Source organism: Bufo gargarizans, unplaced genomic scaffold (genome assembly GCF_014858855.1).
Source record: "Bufo gargarizans isolate SCDJY-AF-19 unplaced genomic scaffold, ASM1485885v1 original_scaffold_1491_pilon, whole genome shotgun sequence".
Lineage (NCBI taxonomy): Eukaryota > Metazoa > Chordata > Amphibia > Anura > Bufonidae > Bufo > Bufo gargarizans.
Genome location: NW_025334385.1, coordinates 2,219 through 26,825, shown reverse-complemented (window position 1 = coordinate 26,825; position 24,607 = coordinate 2,219). Strand labels below are relative to the sequence as shown.

General features: G+C 45.7%; 1 protein-coding gene across 1 annotated transcript; it reads right to left on the bottom strand.

Moving 5' to 3' along the window:
• Positions 1-1,221: 1,221 nt before the first annotated feature.
• LOC122923349 (synaptic vesicular amine transporter-like) lies at positions 1,222-15,656 on the bottom strand. Its single transcript, XM_044274129.1, has 5 exons — positions 15,607-15,656; positions 15,466-15,529; positions 15,052-15,171; positions 10,464-10,597; positions 1,222-3,145 (listed from the first exon to the last, which is right to left on the bottom strand). Exons 1-5 carry the CDS (start codon positions 15,634-15,636, stop codon positions 3,041-3,043), a joined length of 453 nt encoding a protein of 150 aa, XP_044130064.1. The 5' UTR covers positions 15,637-15,656; the 3' UTR covers positions 1,222-3,040.
• Positions 15,657-24,607: the final 8,951 nt, after the last annotated feature.

The following is a 24,607-nucleotide window of genomic DNA, read 5'->3' as shown; positions in this document are numbered from 1 at the left end:
AGATGCGGGTCATTGTCACACAGTCAGACAAGGGTCACCAGTGATGGTCACACACTGTCAGATGTCCACCAATGATTGTCACACACAGTTGGAGGCGAATCACCAGTCATTGTCACACAGTCACAGGTGGGTTACCAATGATAATATACAGTCAGACGCGGGTCACCAGTCATTGTCAAACAGTCAGAAGTGGGTCACTAGTGATGGTTACACACAGTCAGAGGCAGGTCACCAGTCATTGTCACACAGTCAGATGCGGGTCACCAATGATTGCCATGCACAAACACAGGTCAAAAGTGATTGTGTTTGACAATAACTGGTGACCCACGTCTGACAGAGGCGGGTCACCAGTGTGTGTCACACACCATCAGACGTGGGTCACCAATGATTGTCACACGGTTGGAGGCGAGTCACCAGTCATTGTCACACCGTCAGATGCGGGTCACCAGTGAGTGTCACACACAGTCGGAGGCGGGCCACAAGTCATTGTCACACAGCCAAAAATGGGTCAGCAATGATAATATACAGTCAGATGTGGGTCACCAGTTAATGTCACACACAGTCGGAGGCGGGTCACCAGTCATTGTCGCACAGTCAGACGAGGGTCACCAGTGATGGTCACACACAGTCAGAGGTGGGTCACCAGTCATTGTCACACACAGACGCGGGTCACCAGTGATTGTTACACACAGTCAGAGGCGGTTCACCAGTCATTGTCACACAGTCAGAGGTGCGTCACCAATGATAATATACAGTCAGATGCGGGTCACCAGTTATGGTCACACACAGAGGCGGGTCACACAGTCAGACGTGGGTCACCAATGATTGCCATGCACAAACACAGGTCAAAAGTGATTGCCAGACGTGGATCACCAGTTATTGTCACACATAGAGGTGAGTCACCAGTGAGTGTCACACACAGTCTGAGGCGGGTCACCAGTCATTGTCACACAGTCAGACGAGGGTCACCAGTGATCGTCACACACAGTCAGAGGCTGGTCACCAGCCATTGTCACAAAGTCAGACGAGGGTCACCAGTGATGGGCACACACAGTCAGAGGCTGGTCACCAGCCATTGTCACACAGACGAGGGTCACCAGTGATGGTCACACACAGTCAGAGGCTGGTCACCAGCCATTGTCACACAGTCAGACGAGGGTCACCAGTGATCATCACACAGTCAGACGAGGGTCACCAGTGATCATCACACACAGTCAGAGGCTGGTCACCAGCCATTGTCACACAGTCAGACGAGGGTCACCAGTGATTGTCACACAGTTGGAGGAGGGTCACCAGTTATTGTCACACCGTCAAACGCGGATCACCAGTAATTGTCACACGCAGTCAGAGGCGGGTCACCAGTGATGGTCACACACACAGTCAGAGGCGGGTCACCAGTTATTGTCACAGTCAGAGGTGGGTCACCAGTGATTGTCATACAGTCAGATGCGGGTCACCAATGATAATATACAGTCAGAGGCGGGTCACCAGTGATTGTTACACACAGTCAGAGGCGGGTCACCAGTGATTGTTACACACAGTCAGAGGCGGGTCACCAGTGATTGTCACACAGTCAGACGCAGTCACCAGTGATTGTCATTTGTCATACAGTCAGACGCGGGTCACCAGTGATTGCTACACAGTCAGAGGCGGGTCACCAGTAATTATCACACACAGTCGGAGGCGGGTCACCAATGATAATATACAGTCAGAGGCGGGTCACCAGTGATTGTTACACACAGTCAGAGGCGGGTCACCAGTGATGGTCACACACACAGTCAGAGGCGGGTCACCAGTGATTGTCATACAGTCAGACGCGGGTCACCAATGATAATATACAGTCAGAGGCGGGTCACCAGTGATTGTTACACACAGTCAGAGGCGGGTCACCAGTGATTGTTACACACAGTCAGAGGCGGGTCACCAGTGATTGTCACACAGTCAGACGCAGTCACCAGTGATTGTCATTTGTCATACAGTCAGACGCGGGTCACCAGTGATTGCTACACAGTCAGAGGCGGGTCACCAGTAATTATCACACACAGTCGGAGGCGGGTCACCAATGATAATATACAGTCAGAGGCGGGTCACCAGTGATTGTTACACACAGTCAGAGGCGGGTCACCAGTGATGGTCACACACACAGTCAGAGGCGGGTCACCAGTGATTGTCATACAGTCAGACGCGGGTCACCAATGATAATATACAGTCAGAGGCGGGTCACCAGTGATTGTTACACACAGTCAGAGGCGGGTCACCAGTGATTGTCACACAGTCAGACGCAGTCACCAGTGATTGTCATTTGTCATACAGTCAGACGCGGGTCACCAGTGATTGCTACACAGTCAGAGGCGGGTCACCAGTAATTATCACACACAGTCGGAGGCGGGTCACCAATGATAATATACAGTCAGACGCGGGTCACCAGTGATTGTCACACAGTCAGACGCAGGACATTCTTGGGTTTTAATCATTTTATACACATTTACATTACAGTTACAGTAGTTAAAAATATATTGCATAATATGTAATAAAATGAAATACATAAAATAAAGTTTCTCAACAATATTTATATAAACGGGTCTAGAAAAGCTTGTGTGTCCGTTACCCAGTAAGGCGGTTGGTAATGTGAGTAGATTTCGTACAACACATCCTAGCTACAAGAGAACGGGTGGCGTTCATGTGTGAGTCTACACGGAGAGTGCGAGCTGGGGAGCGCGGCGATAATTGGAGACTTGGCGGTCATTATATTTCTGACTGTTCAGCCCAACACAATAATAAAGACACAGTCAGACTGCCTGCACATATACGACACCAGTGATTGTACCAGTAGGACCCTGGTCTGCAGGGTGCCACATATGCTCATTAAATGGCACTTGCTGTTTATAGTCTCACCCCATGGAGGCGCCGCTCTCCGTGCCATGAAACGCCACTCTGCTAGGACAGGACAATAGACCTTTGGCTTGTTACTATGTCACTGTTAGACCAATGATACAACAATGAAATGTACGAACAACTAGCTGCGAAGCAGAGTCCCCGCTCATTCATCGCTCTCTGACTCTTCATCTGCGGCGTAATATGGCTGCGTGCTGTTCTGCGTGTACATGCGTTTCCTCACCGGGCAGTTGTGCTCCATGAGAATGGCCTGCAGGATTGAAACAGATTATATTACAGGACCGGTCGTCTTTCAATGCAGAGACCTTGTTTAGGCTTCGTTCACATCACCGTTCTACTGCCCCGTTTAGAAATCGGCACATAACTGAGCCGAACGGAGCCCACAGGCCCATAGACTTTAATGGGGTCCGTTAGGTTTCCGCTCAGAAGAAGATTTTGGAGTGGAGACAAAAATTGTGCATGTAGGTCTTTCATCTCCGCTTCAAAAATCTTCTTCTGAGCGGAAACCTAATGGACCCCATTTTAGTCTATGAGGCCTGTGGGCTCCGTTTGGCCCAGTTATGTGCCGGAGAACGAAAAGGCTGAACGGTGATGTGAACGAAGCCTTAAATATCAGACAGCAGCAGAAGACTTGAGGCCTAGTTCTGGATGCTCTGGCCTGAGTCTGGTCCTCTAATGACATCAGAACTCGTGGATGGTGGTCAAGGGCTGACAAGGAACTTAAAGTAGCCCTGGAAAAAAAAACTAAAGTGGCCCCATGTTGTAGGTGTGCCCAAATTGACAGAAAGCGGAGTAACACAAGTAGGCATGGCCAACAATATCACAGAGCAAATACCACCCCAGCAAAACCAAATACCACTGTGCAGCCTAAAATACTGCTGTCACTATACTGAGGACAGTGATACAACTGAATTCAGGAGGACACCTGGCTGCTGGCCAGGTGCACAAGTACCAGGTTCATTACATAATGCTAAAACTATTAGATCATTACGTACCTAGACAGCGGCCAGTTGGGCTCAAGTGGTCCCCTGGGCATCGGCCCACCAGGAAATTTTCCTGTAGGGTCTATGGCCAGTCCACCCCAGATGGTGTTACCAATATGAAGACTATGGAAAGTGACTGCATCCAATTCATCATCAGAATGTTCTGAATGTCCACCTGGGAAATCCTTTATAGGATTTAACTAGCAGCTACCCCTGCTGGGTTCATTATGACAGTAAATGTGACTAACCAAATGTCATAAACAACAAGCCAAATTTACCTATTTGTCCTGTGGAGATGGATTTACCTAATTGTCCCGTGGAGCGTCACCCTGCAGATTCTCACATTCTTGTTGAGGCTTCTCAAATGGTATCTGACAAATTAGACAAGTGGCCTGAGCTGTGCTCATGAGGTCCAGGAAGCTGCCCTGTGCTCATGAGGTCCAGGAAGCTGCCCTGTGCTCATGAGATCCAGGAAGCTGCCCTGTGCTCATGAGATCCAGGAAGCTGCCCTGTGCTCATGAGATCCAGGAATCTGCCCTGTGCTCGTGAGATCCAGGAAGCTGCCCTGTGCTCATGAGATCCAGGAAGCTGCCCTGTGCGCATGAGGTCCAGGAACCTGCCCTGTGCTCATGAGATCCAGGAAGCTGCCCTGTGCGCATGAGGTCCTGGAATCTGCCCTGTGCTCATTAAGTCCTGGAATCTGCCCTGTGCTCATGAGGTCCAGGAACCTGCCCTGTGCGCATGAGGTCCTGGAATCTGCCCTGTGCTCATAAGGTCCAGGAACCTGCCCTGTGCTCATGAGGTCCTGGAATCTGCCCTGTGCTCATGAGGTCCAGGAAGCTGCCCTGTGCTCATGAGGTCCTGGAATCTGCCCTGTGCTCATTAAGTCCTGGAATCTGCCCTGTGCTCATGAGGTCCAGGAACCTGCCCTGTGCGCATGAGGTCCTGGAATCTGCCCTGTGCTCATAAGGTCCAGGAACCTGCCCTGTGCTCATGAGGTCCTGGAATCTGCCCTGTGCTCATGAGGTCCAGGAAGCTGCCCTGTGCTCATGAGGTCCTGGAAGCTGCCCTGTGCTCATGAGGTCCTGGAATCTGCCCTGTGCTCATGAGGTCCAGGAAGCTGCCCTGTGCTCATGAGGTCCTGGAATCTGCCCTGTGCTTATGAGGTCCTGGAATCTGCCCTGTGCTAATAAGGTCCAGGAACCTGCCCTGTGCTCATGAGATCCAGGAACCTGCCCTGTGCTCATCAGATCCAGGAACCAGCCCTGTACCATAAGATCCAGGAACCAGCCCTGTGCTCATGAGATCTAGGAACCAGCCCTGTTCCATGAGATCCAGGAAGCTGCCCGGTGCTCATGAGATCCAGGAATCTACCATGTGCTCATAAGATAAGATGCCTTTATTGTCACTGTACAATACAATGTAATACAATGTACAATACAATGAAATGTTGTTTGGAGCAATCCTAGATGCCATGGACAGAGGAACAAGAACTGACATTTAAACTAAAGCATTACACTAGAAAAAAAACAAAAAACCTTGCACTAAAAGGCGTTACTATTCACAGGTCACAGTATATATATATAGCAAGAGCAAAGTAGGAAGTGCTGGTGAGTATATACACACTGATCAGACACCACTGCAGTGTGGTCATCATGGGGTCACGGATGCAGCAGTCACTTTCAGTCTGTGGTAGTTTCTATCCTAGGAAGGGGCAATTGCTTTGGGGTAGACGCTGTTCTTCAGCCTAGTGGTGCAGGCATGTAGGGCTCTAAGACGCCTACCAGAGGGTAGCGGAGTGAAAGGGCTGTGGCCGGGGTGAGTTGGATCCCCGCAGATAATTTTTGCCCTGTTGCTGCAGCGAGCAGTGAAGATGTCACCCAGTGATGGTAGCTGAGGACCAGGGATTCTGCCAGCCATTCTAATGATGCGCTTGAGGGTCTTGTCCTCAGAGGAGCAGCCGGAGGACCACCCTGTACTGCAGTATGTGATCACAGATTCTATGGTGCACCTGTAAGAATTGACAAGCAGCTGTTTTGGGAGTTGTGCTTTCTTCAGACTCCTCAGAATAAATCCTCTGAAGGCCTTTTTTGGTAATTTCTGTTGTGTTTTTTATCCATGACAGGTCCTGACTAATATGAACTCCCAAGAATCTGAAACTTTGAACTATCTCCACGTTTCCACCATTAATGCTAATGGGATGGTGTCCATTTCGTTTCTTCTTCCTAAAATCCAGAATCGGCTCCTTTGTTTTCTTGGTATTGAGTAGGAGGTTGTTCTTCCTCCATCTCTCTAGGTTCTCGGCCTCTTTCCTATAGGCGGTTTCATCATTGTTGGAGATCAGGCCTATCGCGGTCGTGTCATCTGCACATTGTATAATGGTATTGTGTGAATAGTTTTACAGTCATTTGTGAAGAAGGAGTAAAGGAGAGGCTCCGCACACAGCCTTGCGGTGCCCCGGTGTTTAGTGTTAGGGATGAAGAGAAGGGCTTGCCCATGCGTACGACTTGTGGTCTTTTTGTAAGAAAATCCAGTATCCAGTTGCACAGGTCTGAGCCGAGACCCAAGTTGGTTCAGTTTCATTGCCAACTTGTTGGGAGGGACGGTGTTAAAGGCCGAGCTGTAATCAATGAACAGCATCCGCACAGCTGTCTCTCTGCTCCAGTGTGACAGCGCAGTGTGAAGGGTAAGTGAGACGGCGTCCTCAGCCGACCTATCTGCTCTGTAGGCAAACTGGTATTGGTCCATGGAGGTGCAGATCCTGCTCTTCATGTGCCTGAGGACAAGTTCTTCAAAGCACTTCATAGCAATAGGAGTGAGAGCCACCGGGCGATAATCACTTAAGGTCTTCACCCCGGCCTGTTTTGGAATTGGGACAATTGTGGAGGACTTCAGGCAAGTGGGGACAATGGCCGGCTCTAGTGAGCTGTTACACATACTGGTAAACACTGTTTTCAGCTGTTTAGCACAGTTTTTTAGGACTTTTCCAGGAACTTCATCAGGGCCAGCTGCTTTGTGGGGATTAATGTGGCTGAAGGCCCCTTCTACCTCCTGTGCGCTCAGCATCAGGGAACATGATGGAGCCTCTTGCTGGGCTAATCCGATGATCGGCAGCTCATTGTCAAATCGTGCAAAAAACTGATTTAGGTCATCAGGAGAGAAAGAATTTCCAGTGTTGATAGAACAGGTGTTGCTCTTATAATTCGTAATGGACTTGATACCCGGCCCCATGCATCGGGAATCAGAGCTCGTGAAATGATGTTGTATCTTTGCTTCGCCTCCGTAACGCCCCTCGTCAGATCGGACCGGGCTGTTTTGTACTCCTCTGGGTCTCCCTTTCGGAAAGCAATGTCACGGGCCTCCAAAAGGTTTTGGACATTTCTGTTTATCCATGGTTTCCTATTTGGGAAGGTCCGAATGATTTTGGTATCAGTGACATTGTCCATGCAGAATGTGATATAGGACAGGACAGAGGAGGCCGATATGTTTAAGTCTGGGTGGTTTTCCTTTGTAGCTGCCTGTTTAAACAAATCCCAATCTGTGTCCTCAAAACAATCCTGTCGTCTCATTGTGGCTCCTTCAGGCCAAACTCTGATTGTATGCAAAGTAGGCTTAATCCTGGTGATAAGAGGTTTGTATGCTGGAGCTAAAAACTAAGATATGTGATCCGACCTGCCGAGATGGGGACAGGTGATGCTGTATAAGCATTTGCTATGTTGCAATAAATACGGTCCAATGTATTTCTCCCCCTAGTTGGGAATTTAACAAACTAGTAGAATTTGGGGAGCACAGTTTTGAGATTGGCTTGGTTAAAATCACCCGCTAAGATGAACACTCCATCTGGGTGAATATTTTGCAGACTGTTCGTAATATCATGCAATTTGGACAGTGCCAGCTTAACATTAGCTTGTGGAGGAATCTAAACCACGGTGAGATACACGACTGTGAATTCCCTCGGTAAGTAGAATGGTCTGCATTTAAGTGTCATAAGTTCTAAATCAGCAGAGCAGTATTGTTCAGCAATGACTGTGGAGGTACACCAAGCCTTATGGACATAAATAGGTCCAGGAACCTGCCCTGTGCTCATGAGGTCCAGGAAGCTGCCCTGTGCTCATGAGGTCCAGGAAGCTGCCCTGTGCTCATGAGGTCCAGGAAGCTGCCCTGTGCTCATGAGATCCAGGAATCTACCATGTGCTCATGAGGTCCAGGAAGCTGCCCCGTGCTCATGAGATCCAGGAAGCTGCCCCGTGCTCATGAGATCCAGGAAGCTGCCCCGTGCTCATGAGATCCAGGAAGCTGCCCCGTGCTCATGAGATCCAGGAAGCTGCCCCGTGCTCATGAGATCCAGGAAGCTGCCCCGTGCTCATGAGATCCAGGAAGCTGCCTCGTGCTCATGAGGTCCTGGAATCTGCCCTGTGCTCATGAGGTCCAGGAACCTGCCCTGTGCTCATGAGATCCAGGAAGCTGCCCTGTGTTCATGAGATCCAGGAACCAGCCCTGTACCATAAGATCCAGGAAACTGCCCTGTGCTCATCAGATCCAGGAACCAGCCCTGTTCCATGAGATCCAGGAAGCTGCCCTGTGCTCATGAGATCCAGGAATCTACCATGTGCTCATGAGATCGAGGAACCTGCCCCGTGCTCATGAGGTTCTGGAACCTGCCCGAGCAGAACGCAGAACTTGCTAGTCTGTTAATGTGAGTTGATGGGTCTTACAGTGTCAGAAATAAAAAAAAAAGCTTGTATTCTACTGCGAGAGACAAGGAAGTCTCCAAATAAACCTTACTATATTCCACATCTGGCTGTGATCTTGTGCCTTGGGCCCACACTCACTTGACTCTTATGGTCCAGTGGAGCTCCAGTAAAATTGTTCACCCGGTTGGGGGTCTGGTCCCTGCCAAAGGAGATTTTGGACAGAACCGGCAGCACCAACCAGTCACCTGTAACTTCTCCAGTTGGACTTCATTGTGGTTGCGCCCAAGATTGGTGCTACCTGAACAGGTGAGCATAATTAACTCGCCTGTGTTTGAAGGACATACTTTCTCTCCTTGTGGCCATCATTTGCAGAGACAAGAAAGGGAAGGGCGAGAAGAAGAATTGTGTGTGTAGAATAGAGACAGGCAGGGAAGCTGTCAGCCAGGGAGTGAGGAGCTGAGGCCGCTGTGCCTGGCACTGCATTCTAGCTGCAGTTACTGCTGCATAACACAGCTGCAGCTGCTGCAGAAGCTCTAAATCAGCTACCTGCAAGAACATTTATTATTTGCTATTTTAACAGAATTACAATATTTCTTTTTTTGTGTGTGGGGGGGGCACCTTCTTTCCTAAGAAGTGGCAAGAAAACCCCACCACTTCCTATGGCAGATAGTTCAAAGAGTCTCTGGAAAGGCTTTGGTTCTGAGGCGAGGTCTTGGGAACCAGAGGAAAACATTCATGCTCCGAACTTGGTAAAGAGGTTTCTGTCACGTTGTGGCCTCAAGAAGTCTGCTATGCGCCGCTGTTCCCCTACTTACTGCACCGGTCCTGGGCGCCATGTTCAGCGGTGATCTGCTGCCAGGGCTTCCCCATTCACCGCTGCAGTCCTGGGCTCTTACCTTGCAGGTACTGTTTGTTCTGGGATACGCTCCACAGTTTCCTTTCAGCCCTGGTCACAGCATGCTTGCTGCTTCTTCCCTGCAGCACTTCCTTCAGGGCTCCGCTACCTGTTTGACGCCTGCCTGCCTGCCTTGACTCTCCTGCTGCCGATCCGGATTGCCTGACCTGTACCTGTGCCGCCTGCCCTGACCTATTGCTTGTTTGACTCTGCCTCTGCCTCATCCTTCAGTCCTGCACTGTTGCTCCTGGTTACGACTCGGCCTGCTGACTACGTCCGTACCTCTGGTACCTCCTGGTCCGCCTGGACTAGCTGCCTCGTGTGCCAACCCTCCTCTATCCCTCACCACCAGGGGTACTGTGAAGAACGAGGGGTTCACTTAGATAACACCCTTAGAAGAGTTGGAACACGTGGCACGGTGGGTTCATACCCGCTGGTTCGTGACAACAATTTTTGGAGGCTTTGGAAATTACGTGTGATATTAAACACGCAGTATGTTACCGCCATCATACGTGCGTTTCCCCACAACGATGTACGTCGCGGTCACTCAGATATGATTAACTATTGCTGTCATTGTGTCAAAGAGCTGGGGGGGGGGGGGAATCATAAAAAATACAAGTAAAGAGATAACGTTTTCTTAGGAGGCTCGAAGGGGTTTTGTACCAACCTTCAGGGCAATCGTAGCCAATCTGGTTTGGCTCAAACCAAATTTTTTTTTAAAAAAAAGACCTAACCCAAACCTCGAGAGGCTCGCCCATCTTTAGTTTGGAGGACAATGTGGATTCGCTGACCTCGTTCTTGCTGATATGGAGAGGAGCCTGGATGTGACCACCACATAGGAGATCACTCAGGACGTTACCTGCCTCGCCATTAACATAGAACTATTGGGATGCGGCTCTGACCGGGGAGGTGACACTTGTGTTCCCCATCACTCTGCTCATCCTGCCAGGGGATAATCGCTGCGTCACGCCTTACACTGACTCTAATGTTTCTTACCATCTTCTCCTCCTTGGCGGGAGGACTTCTGAGGAACAAACAAAGTGGAGCAAAGATGATATCGACTATTCCGATAATCGTCATCAGCCAGGGAAACCCAATGGATTTAGCGATAGCGCCTCCAGCTGACGGACCTGGAAGAGAAGGGCAGTGAGGATGATGATGGCGTTACATTATAGCGGAGTATAGCATTCACTGGAGTCACAACGCAGTCCCTGGACATGGACTCCAGTCCACTCCTGAATGGGGACCGCCGCTGGGGCAGTGTGGAGCCAGGTGGCGGGATGTCTGGTCCATCTAGTCACGTCTCATCCGGTCACTGTATGGGGCAGTGTGGAGCCGTGTGGCGGGATGTCTGGTCCATGAGGTCACCGTCTCATCTGGTCACTGTATGGGGCAGTGTGGAGCCGGATGGCGGGATGTCCGGACCATGAGTTCACGTCTCATCCGGTCACTGTGTGGGGCAGTGTGGAGCCAGGTGGCGGGATGTCTGGTCCATGAGGTCACCGTCTCATCCGGTCACTGTATGGGGCAGTATGGAGCCGGGAAGTCTGGTCCATGTAGTCACGTCTCATCCAGTCACTGTATGGGGCAGTGTGGAGCCGGGTGGTGGGAAGTGTGGTCCATGTAGTCACGTCTCATCCGGTTACTGTATGGGGCAGTGTAGAGCCGGGTGGCGGGATGTCCGGTCCATGAGGTCACGTCTCATCCGGTCACTGTATGGGGCAGTGTGGAGCCGGGTGGTGGGAAGTCTGGTCCATGTAGTCACGTTTCATCCAGTCACTGTATGGGGCAGTGTGGAGCCGGGTGGTGGGATGTCCGGACCATGAGGTCACCGTCTCATCCGGTCACTGTATGGGGCAGTGTGGAGCCAGGTGGCGGGATGTCAGGTCCATGAGGTCACCGTCTCATCCAGTCACTGTATGGGGCAGTGTGGAGCCGGGTGGCGGGATGTCCGGTCCATGAGGTCACCGTCTCATCCGGTCACTGTATGGGGCAGTGTGGAGCCGGGTGGCAGGATGTCCGGTCCATGAGGTCACCGTCTCATCCGGTCACTGTATGGGGCAGTGTGGAGCTGGGTGACGGGATGTCCGGTCCATGAGGTCACCGTCTCATCCGGTCACTGTATGAGGCAGTGTGGAGCTGGGTGGCGGGATGTCCGGACCATGAGGTCACCGTCTCAATAGGTCACTGTATGGGGCAGTGTGGAGCCGGGTGGCAGGATGTCCGGTCCATGAGGTCACCGTCTCATCCTGTCACTGTATGGGGCAGTGTGGAGCCGGGTGGCGGGATGTCTGGTCCATGAGGTCACCGTCTCATCCGGTCACTGTATGGGGCAGTGTGGAGCCAGGTGGCGGGATGTCCGGTCCATGAGGTCACCGTCTCATCCGGTCACTGTATGGGGCAGTGTGGAGCTGGGTAGCGGGATGTCCGGACCATGAGGTCACCGTATCATCTGGTAACTGTATGGGGCAGTGTGGAGCCGGGTGGCGGGATGTCCGGTCCATGAGGTCACTGTCTTATCCGGTCACTGTATGGGGCAGTGTGGAGCCGGGTGGCGGGATGTCCGGACCATGAGGTCACTGTCTTATCCGGTCACTGTATGGGGCAGTGTGGAGCCGGGTGGCGGGATGTCCGGACCATGAGGTCACTGTCTCATCTGGTCACTGTATGGGGCACTGTGGAGCCGGGTATCGGGATGTCCGGTCTATGAGGTCACTGTCTCATCCGGTCACTGTATGGGGCAGTGTGGAGCTGGGTGGCAGGATGTCCGGTCCATGAGGTAACCGTCTCATCCGGTCACTGTATGGGGCAGTGTGGAGCCGGTTGGCGGGATGTCCGGTCCATAAGGTCACCGTCTCATCTGGTCACTGTATGGGGCAGTGTGGAGCCGGGTGGCGGAATGTCCGGTCTATGAGGTCACCGTCTCATCCCGTCACTGTATGGGGCAGTGTGGAGCCGGGTGGCAGGATGTCCGGTCTATGAGGTCACCGTCTCATCTGGTCACTGTATGGGGCACTGTGGAGCCGGGTAGCGGGATGTCCGGACCATGAGGTCACTGTCTCATCCGGTCACTGTATGGGGCAGTGTGGAGCCGGGTATTGGGATGTCCGGTCTATGAGGTCATTGTCTCATCTGGTCACTGTATGGGGCAGTGTGGAGCTGGGTGGCAGGATGTCCGGTCCATAAGGTCACCGTCTCATCCGGTCACTGTATGGGGCAGTGTGGAGCCGGGTGGCGGGATGTCCCGTCCATGAGGTCACTGTCTCATCCAGTCACTGTATGGGGCAGTGTGGAGTCGGGTGGCGGGATGTCTGGACCATGAGGTCACCGTCTCATCTGGTCACTGTATGGGGCACTGTGGAGCCGGGTGGCGGAATGTCCGGTCTATGAGGTCACCGTCTCATCCCGTCACTGTATGGGGCAGTGTGGAGCCGGGTGGCAGGATGTCCGGTCTATGAGGTCACCGTCTCATCTGGTCACTGTATGGGGCACTGTGGAGCCGGGTAGCGGGATGTCCGGACCATGAGGTCACTGTCTCATCCGGTCACTGTATGGGGCAGTGTGGAGCCGGGTGGCGGGATGTCCCGTCCATGAGGTCACCGTCTCATCTGGTCACTGTATGGGGCAGTGTGGAGCCGGGTGGCAGGATGTCCGGACCATGAGGTCACCGTCTCATCCGGTCACTGTATGGGGCAGTGTGGAGCCGGGTGGCGGGATGTCCCGTCCATGAGGTCACTGTCTCATCCGGTCACTGTATGGGGCAGTGTGGAGTCGGGTGGCGGGATGTCTGGACCATGAGGTCACCGTCTCATCTGGTCACTGTATGGGGCACTGTGGAGCCGGGTATCGGGATGTCCGGTCTATGAGGTCACTGTCTCATCCCGTCACTGTATGGGGCAGTGTGGAGCCGGGTGGCGGGATGTCCGGTCTATGAGGTCACTGTCTCATCCGGTCACTGTATGGGGCACTGTGGAGCCGGGTGGCGGGATGTCCGGTCTATGAGGTCACCGTCTCATCTGGTCACTGTATGGGGCAGTGTGGAGCCGGGTGGCGGGATGTCCGGTCTATGAGGTCACCGTCTTATCTGGTCACTGTATGGGGCAGTGTGGAGCCGGGTGGTGGGAAGTCTGGTCTATGAGGTCACCGTCTCATCTGGTCACTGTATGGGGCATGGGGCAGTGTGGAGCCGGGTGGCGGGATGTCCGGTCTATGAGGTCACCGTCTCATCTGGTCACTGTATGGGGCAGTGTGGAGCCGGGTGGCGGGATGTCTGGTCCATGAGGTCACCGTCTCATCTGGTCACTGTATGGGGCAGTGTGGAGCCGGGTGGCAGGATGTCCGGACCATGAGGTCACTGTCTCATCCGGTCACTGTATGGGGCAGTGTGGAGCCGGGTGGCGGGATGTCCGGTGTATGAGGTCACCGTCTCATCTGGTCACTGTATGGGGCAGTGTGGAGCCGGGTGGCAGGATGTCCGGACCAAGAGGTCACCGTCTCTTCTGGTCACTGTATGGGGCAGTGTGGAGCCGGGTGGCGGGATGTCCCGTCCATGAGGTCACTGTCTCATCCGGTCACTGTATGGGGCAGTGTGGAGCCGGGTGGCGGGATGTCCCGTCCATGAGGTCACTGTCTCATCCGGTCACTGTATGGGGCAGTGTGGAGCCGGGTGGCGGGATGTCCCGTCCATGAGGTCACTGTCTCATCCGGTCACTGTATGGGGCAGTGTGGAGCCGGGTGGCGGGATGTCCCGTCCATGAGGTCACCGTCTCATCTGGTCACTGTATGGGGCAGTGTGGAGCCGGGTGGCAGGATGTCCGGACCATGAGGTCACTGTCTCATCCGGTCACTGTATGGGGCAGTGTGGAGCCGGGTGGCGGGATGTCCGGTGTATGAGGTCACCGTCTCATCTGGTCACTGTATGGGGCAGTGTGGAGCTGGGTGGCAGGATGTCCCGTCCATGAGGTCACTGTCTCATCCGGTCACTGTATGGGGCAGTGTGGAGCCGGGTGGCGGGATGTCCCGTCCATGAGGTCACTGTCTCATCCGGTCACTGTATGGGGCAGTGTGGAGCCGGGTGGCGGGATGTCCCGTCCATGAGGTCACCGTCTCATCTGGTCACTGTATGGGGCAGTGTGGAGCCGGGTGGCAGGATGTCCGGACCATGAGGTCACTGTCTCATCTGGTCACTGTATGGGGCAGTGTGGAGCCGGGTGGCAGGATGTCCGGACCATGAGGTCACTGTCTCATCCGGTCACTGTATGGGGCAGTGTGGAGCCGGGTGGCGGGATGTCCGGTGTATGAGGTCACTGTCTCATCCGGTCACTGTATGGGGCAGTGTGGAGCCGGGTGGCGGGATGTCCCGTCCATGAGGTCACCGTCTCATCTGGTCACTGTATGGGGCAGTGTGGAGCCGGGTGGCAGGATGTCCGGACCATGAGGTCACTGTCTCATCCGGTCACTGTATGGGGCAGTGTGGAGCCGGGTGGCGGGATGTCCGGTGTATGAGGTCACCGTCTCATCTGGTCACTGTATGGGGCAGTGTGGAGCTGGGTGGCAGGATGTCGTCATCAGACGTTAAACTCACCTAATGCAAACCCCATACAGAAGGCCACGTCTGCAATGGCGTAAACGCTGCCATAGACGGAGACGTGACGCAGGTCCACCAGGTAACCCATGATGGGCATCATCGATGAATCCACCATCCCTGCCGGAGACAGGAGCCACAATCATATGAAAATACAACAAAAGCAGAACTACAAGTCACAGCAGAGATGTCAGCTGAGACTGAGTGAGGTCATCTGGTCGCGAGCACAGTGTCTGCAGAGGTCGTCACCAGCGCTATAAGAATCTCCATCAAGCCTTCTCCTACTCCACTGCCTGTGCTGTCAGTCTTCACTGCAGCTCTAGCATTCTATTCTAGGAAGATTCCAGAACACAATATCCACCTGTAGTTCTCAGGACAGGACGGGCGCAGCCTCTCGGGAATCACACAACTTACCAATGGCGAATCCGACTCCAAAATTAGGTGCGATTAACCCATAAATATCCTTAGCAAAAGGCACCTGGTGAAATGAGAGATAAAAGGTCAAATCCGCAGGATCAGCTGCAGGCGACGCCTCCGCCATATCCCTGTACTCACACATATGACGCTGATCCCCACCAGCATCATCCCGATGAACGCACACAACCACCTGCAACCAGAGAAGACAGTAAAAAACCGCGCCAACGCCAAACGCCGCACACAGACGTAAAACGGGAAGAAATTAAAGGGCTTCTATCATTTTTTATTTTTTGGCTACTTATAATCCGTATACTGCGATTTATCACTATATAGCGCTCTTACTCTTTTTCATTCAGTAGTTTCTTAAAAAAACGGCACTTTTATAATATGTAAATGAGCTCTCTACCAGCAAGTAGGCGGTTACTTACTGGTAGCAGGCGCACTGAGAGGAGGACGCTCGCTCGGCTGCTCCATCCTCAATGTGCCTGTGCCGGGTGTAGATGTGACGTCATCGGCGCAGGCGCATTGAGGATGGAGCGGCTGAGCGAGCGTCCTCCTCTCAGTGCGCCTGCGCCGACTGAAGACCGGTGCGGCGCAGGCGTGAGATTTAGAAGGCAGACAGGGCCAGAGGAGGAGAGCGCTCGCTGGCCCTGTCAATCAGCAGGAGGAGGGGGCGTCATTATGAGAGGAGGATGCGGCGGCTACCAGCAAGTAACCGCCTACTGCTGGTAAAGAGCTCATTTACATATTATAAAAGTGCCGTTTTTAGAAGAAACGACTGAACGAAAAAGAGTAAGAGCGCTATATAGTGATAAATCGCAGTATAGGATTATAAGTAGCCAACAAATGAAAAATGACTTTAGGGGGGGGACAGAAGCCCTTTAAAGGGGTTTCAAAGGTGTAAAATATAATTGGAAAAACAGGAAACTCTAAACCTCAGAAACCCTTCTTTACCTTACATAGTAATACAGAGGAGCAGTATTATAGTAGTTGTATTCTTGTACATAGGAGCAGTATTATAGTAGTTATATTCTTGTACATAGGAGCAGTATTATAGTAGTAATATTCTTGTACATAGGAGCAGTATTATAGTAGTTATATTCTTGTACATAGGAGGCAGTATTATAGTAGTTATATTATTGTACATAGGAGCAGTATTATAGTAGTTATATTATTGTACATAGGAGCAGTATTATAGTAGTTATATTCCTGTACATAGGAGCAGTATTATAGTAGTTATATTCTTGTACATAGGAGGCAGTATTATAGTAGTTATATTCTTGTACATAGGAGCAGTATTATAGTAGTTATATTCTTGTACATAGGAGGCAGTATTATAGTAGTTATATTCTTGTACATAGGAGCAGTATTATAGTAGTTATATTCTTGTACATAGGAGGCAGTATTATAGTAGTTATATTCTTGTACATAGGAGCAGTATTATAGTAGTTATATTCTTGTACATAGGAGGCAGTATTATAGTAGTTATATTCTTGTACATAGGAGCAGTATTATAGTAGTTATATTCTTCTACATAGGAGGCAGTATTATAGTAGTTATATTCTTGTACATAGGAGCAGTATTATAGTAGTTATATTCTTGTACAGAGGAGCAGTATTATAGTAGTTGTATTCTTGTACATAGGAGCAGTATTATAGTAGTTATAGTCTTGTACATAGGAGGCAGTATTATAGTAGTTATATTCTTGTACATAGGAGCAGTATTATAGTAGTTATATTCTTGTACATAGGAGCAGTATTATAGTAGTTATATTCTTGTACATAGGAGGCAGTATTATAGTAGTTATATTCTTGTACATAGGAGGCAGTATTATAGTAGTTATATTCTTGTACATAGGAGCAGTATTATAGTAGTTATATTCTTGTACATAGGAGGCAGTATTATAGTAGTTATATTCTTGTACATAGGAGGCAGTATTATAGTAGTTATATTCTTGTACATAGGAGCAGTATTATAGTAGTTATATTCTTGTACATAGGAGGCAGTATTATAGTAGTTATATTCTTGTACATAGGAGCAGTATTATAGTAGTTATATTCTTGTACATAGGAGCAGTATTATAGTAGTTATATTCTTGTACATAGGAGCAGTATTATAGTAGTTATATTCTTGTACATAGGAGGCAGTATTATAGTAGTTATATTCTTGTACATAGGAGCAGTATTATAGTAGTTATATTCTTGTACATAGGAGGCAGTATTATAGTAGTTATATTCTTGTACATAGGAGCAGTATTATAGTAGTTATATTCTTGTACATAGGAGCAGTATTATAGTAGTTATATTCTTGTACATAGGAGCAGTATTATAGTAGTTATATTCTTGTACATAGGAGCAGTATTATAGTAGTTATATTCTTGTACATAGGAGCAGTATTATAGTAGTTATATTCTTGTACATAGGAGGCAGTATTATAGTAGTTATATTCTTGTACATAGGAGGCAGTATTATAGTAGTTATATTCTTGTACATAGGAGCAGTATTATAGTAGTTATATTCTTGTACATAGGAGCAGTATTATAGTAGTTATATTCTTGTACATAGGAGCAGTATTATAGTAGTTATATTCTTGTACATAGGAGCAGTATTATAGTAGTTATATTCTTGTACATAGGAGGCAGTATTATAGTAGTTATATTCTTGTACATAGGAGGCAGTATTATAGTAGTTAGATTCTTGTACATAGGAGCAGTAGTATAGTATTTATAGTCCTTGTACATAGGAGGCAGTATTATAGTATTTATATTCTTGTACATAGGAGCAGTAGTATAGTAGTTATATTCCTGTACATAGGAGGCAGTATTATAGTAGTTATATTCTTGTACATAGGAGCAGTATTTAGTAGTTATATTCTTGTACATAGGAGGCAGTATTATAGTAGTTATATTCTTGTACTAGGAGCAGTATTATAGTAGGTATAGTCTTGTACTAGGAGGCAGTATGATAGTAGTTATATTCTTGTACTAGAGCAGTATTATAGTATGTTATATTCTTGTACATAGGAGCAGTATTATAGTAGTTATATTCTTGTACATAGGAGCAGTATAATAGTAAGGTAATTCTTGTACAGAGGAGCAGTATTATAGTATGTATATTCTTGTACTAGGAGCAGTAATTATAGTAGTTATATTCTTGTACATAGGAGCAGTATTATAGTAGTTATATTCTTGTACATAGGAGCAGTATTATAGTCGTTATATTCTTGTACAGAGGAGCAGTATTATAGTAGTTATATTCTTGGACATAGGAGCATATTAATAGTAGTTATATTCTTGTACATAGGAGCAGTATTATAGTAGTTATAGTACTTGTACATAGGAGGCAGTATTATAGTAGTTATATTCTTGTACATAGGAGCAGTATTATAGGAGTTATATTCTTGTACATAGGAGCAGTATTATAGTAGTTATATTCTTGTACATAGGAGCAGTATTATAGTATTATATTCTTGTACATAGGAGCAGTATTATGAGTTATATTCTTGTACATAGGAGGCAGTATTATAGTAGTTATATTCTTGTACATAGGAGCAGTATTATAGTAGTTATATTCTTGTACATAGGAGGCAGTATTATAGTAGTTATATTCTTGTACTAGAGGGCAGTATTATAGTAGTTATATTCTTGTACTAGAGGAGCGTATTATAGTAGTTATATTCTTGTACATAGGAGCAGTATTATAGTAGTTATATTCTTGTACATGAGGCAGTATTATAGTATTATATTCTTGTACATAGGAGGCATATTATAGTAGTTATATTCTTGTACATAGGAGCAGTATTATAGTAGTTATATTCTTGTACATAGGAGCAGTATTATAGTCAGTTATATTCTTGTACTAGGAGGCAGTATTAGTAGTTTAGGAGCAGTAGTATAGTAGTTATATTCTTGTACAGAGGAGCATATTATAGTAGTTATTCTTGTACATAGGAGCAGTATTATAGTAGTTATATTCTTGTACAGAGGAGCAGTATTATAGTAGTTAGTTAATTCTTTGTACATAGGATGCAGTATTATAGTAGTTATATTCTTGTACATAGGAGCAGTATTATAGTAGTTATATTTCTTGTACATAGGAGCAGTATTATAGTAGTTATATTCTTGTACATAGGAGCAAGTATTATGTAGGTATATTCTTGTCATAGGAGCCGTATTATAGTAGTTATATCTTGTACAGAGGAGCAGTATTATAGTAGTTATATTCTTGTACATAGGTAGGCAGTATTATAGTAGTTATATTCTTGTACATAGGAGCAGTATTATAGTAGTTATATTCTTGTACAGAGGAGCAGTATTACTAGTAGTTATATTCTTGTACATAGGAGCAGTATTATAGTAGTTATATTCCTGTACATAGGAGGCAGTATTATAGTAGTTATATTCTTGTACATAGGAGGCAGTATATAGTAGTTTATTCTTGTACAGAGGAGCAGTATTATAGTAGTTTATTCTTGTACCTAGGAGCAGTATTATATAGTTATATTCTTGTACATAGGAGCAGTATATAGTAGTATATTTCCCTGTACATAGGAGCAGTATTATAGTAGTTATATTCTGTACATAGGAGCATTATTATAGTAGTTATATTCTTGTACATAGGAGCATTATTATAGTAGTTATATTCTTGTACATAGGAGCAGTATTATAGTAGTTATATTCTTGTACATAGGAGCAGTATTATAGTAGTTATATTCTTGTACATAGGAGGCAGTATTATAGTAGTTATATTCTTGTACATAGGGAGCAGTATTATAGTAGTTATATTCTTGTACATAGGAGCAGTATTATAGTAGTTATATTCTTGTACAGAGGAGCAGTATTATAGTAGTTATATTCTTGTACATAGGAGGCAGTATTATAGTAGTTATATTCTTGTACATAGGAGGCAGTATTATAGTAGTTATATTCTTGTACATAGGAGCAGTATTATAGTAGTTATATTCTTGTACAGAGGAGCAGTATTATAGTAGTTATATTCTTGTACATAGGAGCAGTATTAATAGTTATATTCTTGTACATAGGAGGCAGTATTATAGTAGTTATATTCTTGTACATAGGAGCAGTATTATAGTAGTTATATTCTTGTACATAGGAGCCGTATTATAGTAGTTATATTCTTGTACATAGGAGGCAGTATTATAGTAGTTATATTCTTGTACATAGGAGCAGTATTATAGTAGTTATATTCTTGTACATAGGAGGCAGTATTATAGTAGTTATATTCTTGTACATAGGAGCAGTATTATAGTAGTTATATTCTTGTACATAGGAGCAGTATTATAGTAGTTATATTCTGTACATAGGAGCAGTATTATATTCTTGTACAGAGGAGCAGTATTATAGTATTATATCTTGTACATAGGAGCAGTATTATAGTAGTTATATTCTTGTACATAGGAGCAGTATTATAGTAGTTATATTCTTGTACATAGGAGGCAGTATTATAGTAGTTATATTCTTGTACATAGGAGCAGTATTATAGTAGTTATATTCTTGTACATAGGGGCAGTATTATAGTAGTTATATTCTTGTACATAGGAGCAGTATTATAGTAGTTATATTCTTGTACATAGGAGCAGTATTATAGTAGTTATATTCCTGTACATAGGAGGCAGTATTATAGTAGTTATATTCTTGTACATAGGAGGCAGTATTATAGTAGTTATATTCTTGTACATAGGAGGCAGTATTATAGTAGTTATATTCTTGTACATAGGAGCAGTATTATAGTAGTTATATTCTGTACATAGGAGGCAGTATTATAGTAGTTATATTCTTGTACATAGGAGCAGTATTATAGTAGTATATTCTTGTACATAGGAGCAGTATTATAGTAGTTATATTCTTGTACATAGGGAGCAGTATTATAGTAGTTATATTCTTGTACATAGGAGGCAGTATTATAGTAGTTATATTCTTGTACATAGGAGGCAGTATTATAGTAGTATATTCTTGTACATAGGAGCAGTATTATAGTAGTTATATTCTTGTACATAGGAGCAGTATTATAGTAGTTATATTCTTGTACAGAGGAGCAGTATTATAGTAGTTATATTCTTGTACATAGGAGCAGTATTATAGTAGTTATATTCTTGTACATAGGAGGCAGTATTATAGTAGTTATATTCTTGTACATAGGGAGCAGTATTATAGTAGTTAATTCTTGTACATAGGAGCAGTATTATAGTAGTTATATTCTTGTACATAGGGGCAGTATTATAGTAGTTATATTCTTGTACATAGGATGCAGTATATAGTAGTTATATTCTGTACATAGGAGCAGTATTATAGTAGTTATATTCCTTGTACATAGGAGCAGTATTATAGTAGTTATATTCTTGTACATAGGAGCAGTATTATAGTAGTTATTTCTTTACATAGTGAGCAGGTATTATAGTAGTTATATTCTTGTACATAGGAGGCAGTATTATAGTAGTTATATTCTTGTACATAGGGAGCAGTATTATAGTAGTTATATTCTTGTACATAGGAGCAGTATTATAGTAGTTATATTCTGTACATAGGGAGCAGTATTATAGTAGTTATATTCTTGTACATAGGAGCAGTATTATAGTAGTTATATTCTTGTACATAGGAGGCAGTATTATAGTAGTTATATTCCTTGTACATAGGAGCAGTATTATAGTAGTTATATTCTTGTACATAGGAGCAGTATTATAGTAGTTATATTCTTGTACATAGGAGCAGTATTATAGTAGTTATATCTTGTACATAGGAGCAGTATTATAGTAGTTATATTCTTGTACATAGGAGCAGTATTATAGTAGTTATATTCTTGTACATAGGAGCAGTATTATAGTAGTTTATTCTTGTACATAGGAGCAGTATTATAGTAGTTATATTCTTGTACATAGGAGCAGTATTATAGTAGTTATATTCTTGTACATAGGAGCAGTATTATAGTAGTTATATTCTTGTACATAGGAGCAGTATTATAGTAGTTATATTCTTGTACATAGGAGCAGTATTATAGTAGTTATATTCTTGTACATAGGAGCAGTATTATAGTAGTTATATTCTTGTACATAGGAGCAGTATTATAGTAGTTATATTCTTGTACATAGGAGCAGTATTATAGTAGTTATATTCTTGTACATAGGAGCAGTATTATAGTAGTTATATTCTACATAGGAGCAGTATTATAGTAGTTATATTCTTGTACATAGGAGCAGTATTATAGTAGTTATATTCTTGTACATAGGAGCAGTATTATAGTAGTTATATTCTTGTACATAGGAGCAGTATTATAGTAGTTATATTCTTGTACATAGGAGCAGTATTATAGTAGTTATATTCTTGTACATAGGAGCAGTATTATAGTAGTTATATTCTTGTACATAGGAGCAGTATTATAGTAGTTATATTCTTGTACATAGGAGCAGTATTATAGTAGTTATATTCTTGTACATAGGAGCAGTATTATAGTAGTTATATTCTTGTACATAGGAGCAGTATTATAGTAGTTATATTCTTGTACATAGGAGCAGTATTATAGTAGTTATATTCTTGTACATAGGAGCAGTATTATAGTAGTTATATTCTTGTACATAGGAGCAGTATTATAGTAGTTATATTCTTGTACATAGGCAGTATTATAGTAGTTATATTCTTGTACATAGGAGCAGTATTATAGTAGTTATATTCTTGTACATAGGAGCAGTATTATAGTAGTTATATTCTTGTACATAGGAGCAGTATTATAGTAGTTATATTCTTGTACATAGGAGCAGTATTATAGTAGTTATATTTCTTGTACATAGGAGCAGTATTATAGTAGTTATATTCTTGTACATAGGAGCAGTATTATAGTAGTTATATTCTTGTACATAGGAGCAGTATTATAGTAGTTATATTCTTGTACATAGGAGCAGTATTATAGTAGTTATATTCTTGTACATAGGAGCAGTATTTAGTAGTTATATTCTTGTACATAGGAGCAGTATTATAGTATTATATTCTTGTACATAGGAGCAGTATTATAGTAGTTATATTCTTGTACATAGGAGCAGTATTAGTAGTTATATTCTTGTACATAGGAGCAGTATTATAGTAGTTATATTCTTGTACATAGGAGCAGTATTATAGTAGTTATATTCTTGTACATAGGAGTATTATAGTAGTTATATTCTTGTACATAGGAGCAGTATTATAGTAGTTATATTCTTGTACATAGGAGCAGTATTATAGTAGTTATATTCTTGTACAGACAGTATTATAGTAGTTATATTCTTGTACATAGGAGCAGTATTATAGTAGTTATATTCTTGTACATAGGAGCAGTATTATAGTAGTTATATTCTTGTACATAGGGCAGTATTATAGTAGTTATATCTGTACATAGGAGCAGTATTATAGTAGTTATATTCCTGTACATAGGAGGCATGTCATGGTCTTACCTTCTTGCTGTTCTCCTTCGTTTGACATGTGCTGGCGGCCATCTTGGTTTCTGGGTTTCTTGTAGCCTCCCACCCTGTGGCTTCTCCTTCCCACTGGGAGGAGCTGGATGCCTGCTCATATATATAGGAGGTCTGTGGCTTCAGTTCCTTGCTTGGTCCTCCTGTGTTCACATGCTTCTAAGACTGCTGCTGCTTCTGGTTCCTGATCCTTGCTTCGTCTGACTACCCTGCTGGTTCCTGATCCATGCTTCGTCTGACTACCCTGCTGGTTCCTGATCCAGGCTTCGTCTGACTACCCTTCTGGTTCCTGACCTCTGGCTTCGCAAGACCCTGCTTCGGTTTAGCCATCCGTTTGGACTTTTGCCTTACAGCTTGATTTTCAATAAAGCCTTCTTATTTCCACTTAAAAAAAAAAAAAAAAAAATCTGCCGCCACACGTGACTCATGAGACCCTTCCAGTGGGGATAGCCATTGGTGCCGTTCACAGAGAGTCGGTCTGTCTCCAGGTTATTTCGTCTCCACACTACTCGGTGGTCTTGGGGTACCCCTGGCTCCAGAAGCATAATCCGACTTTCGATTGGAGATCGGCCGAGATCCTCTCGTGGTCACCGCAGTGTGGGGCCAGTTGCATCCATGGGCCTGTCAAGTTGCTGTGTACTTCCTCGGACTCTCTGTTGCCTCCTGAATACGAGGAGTACTGGGA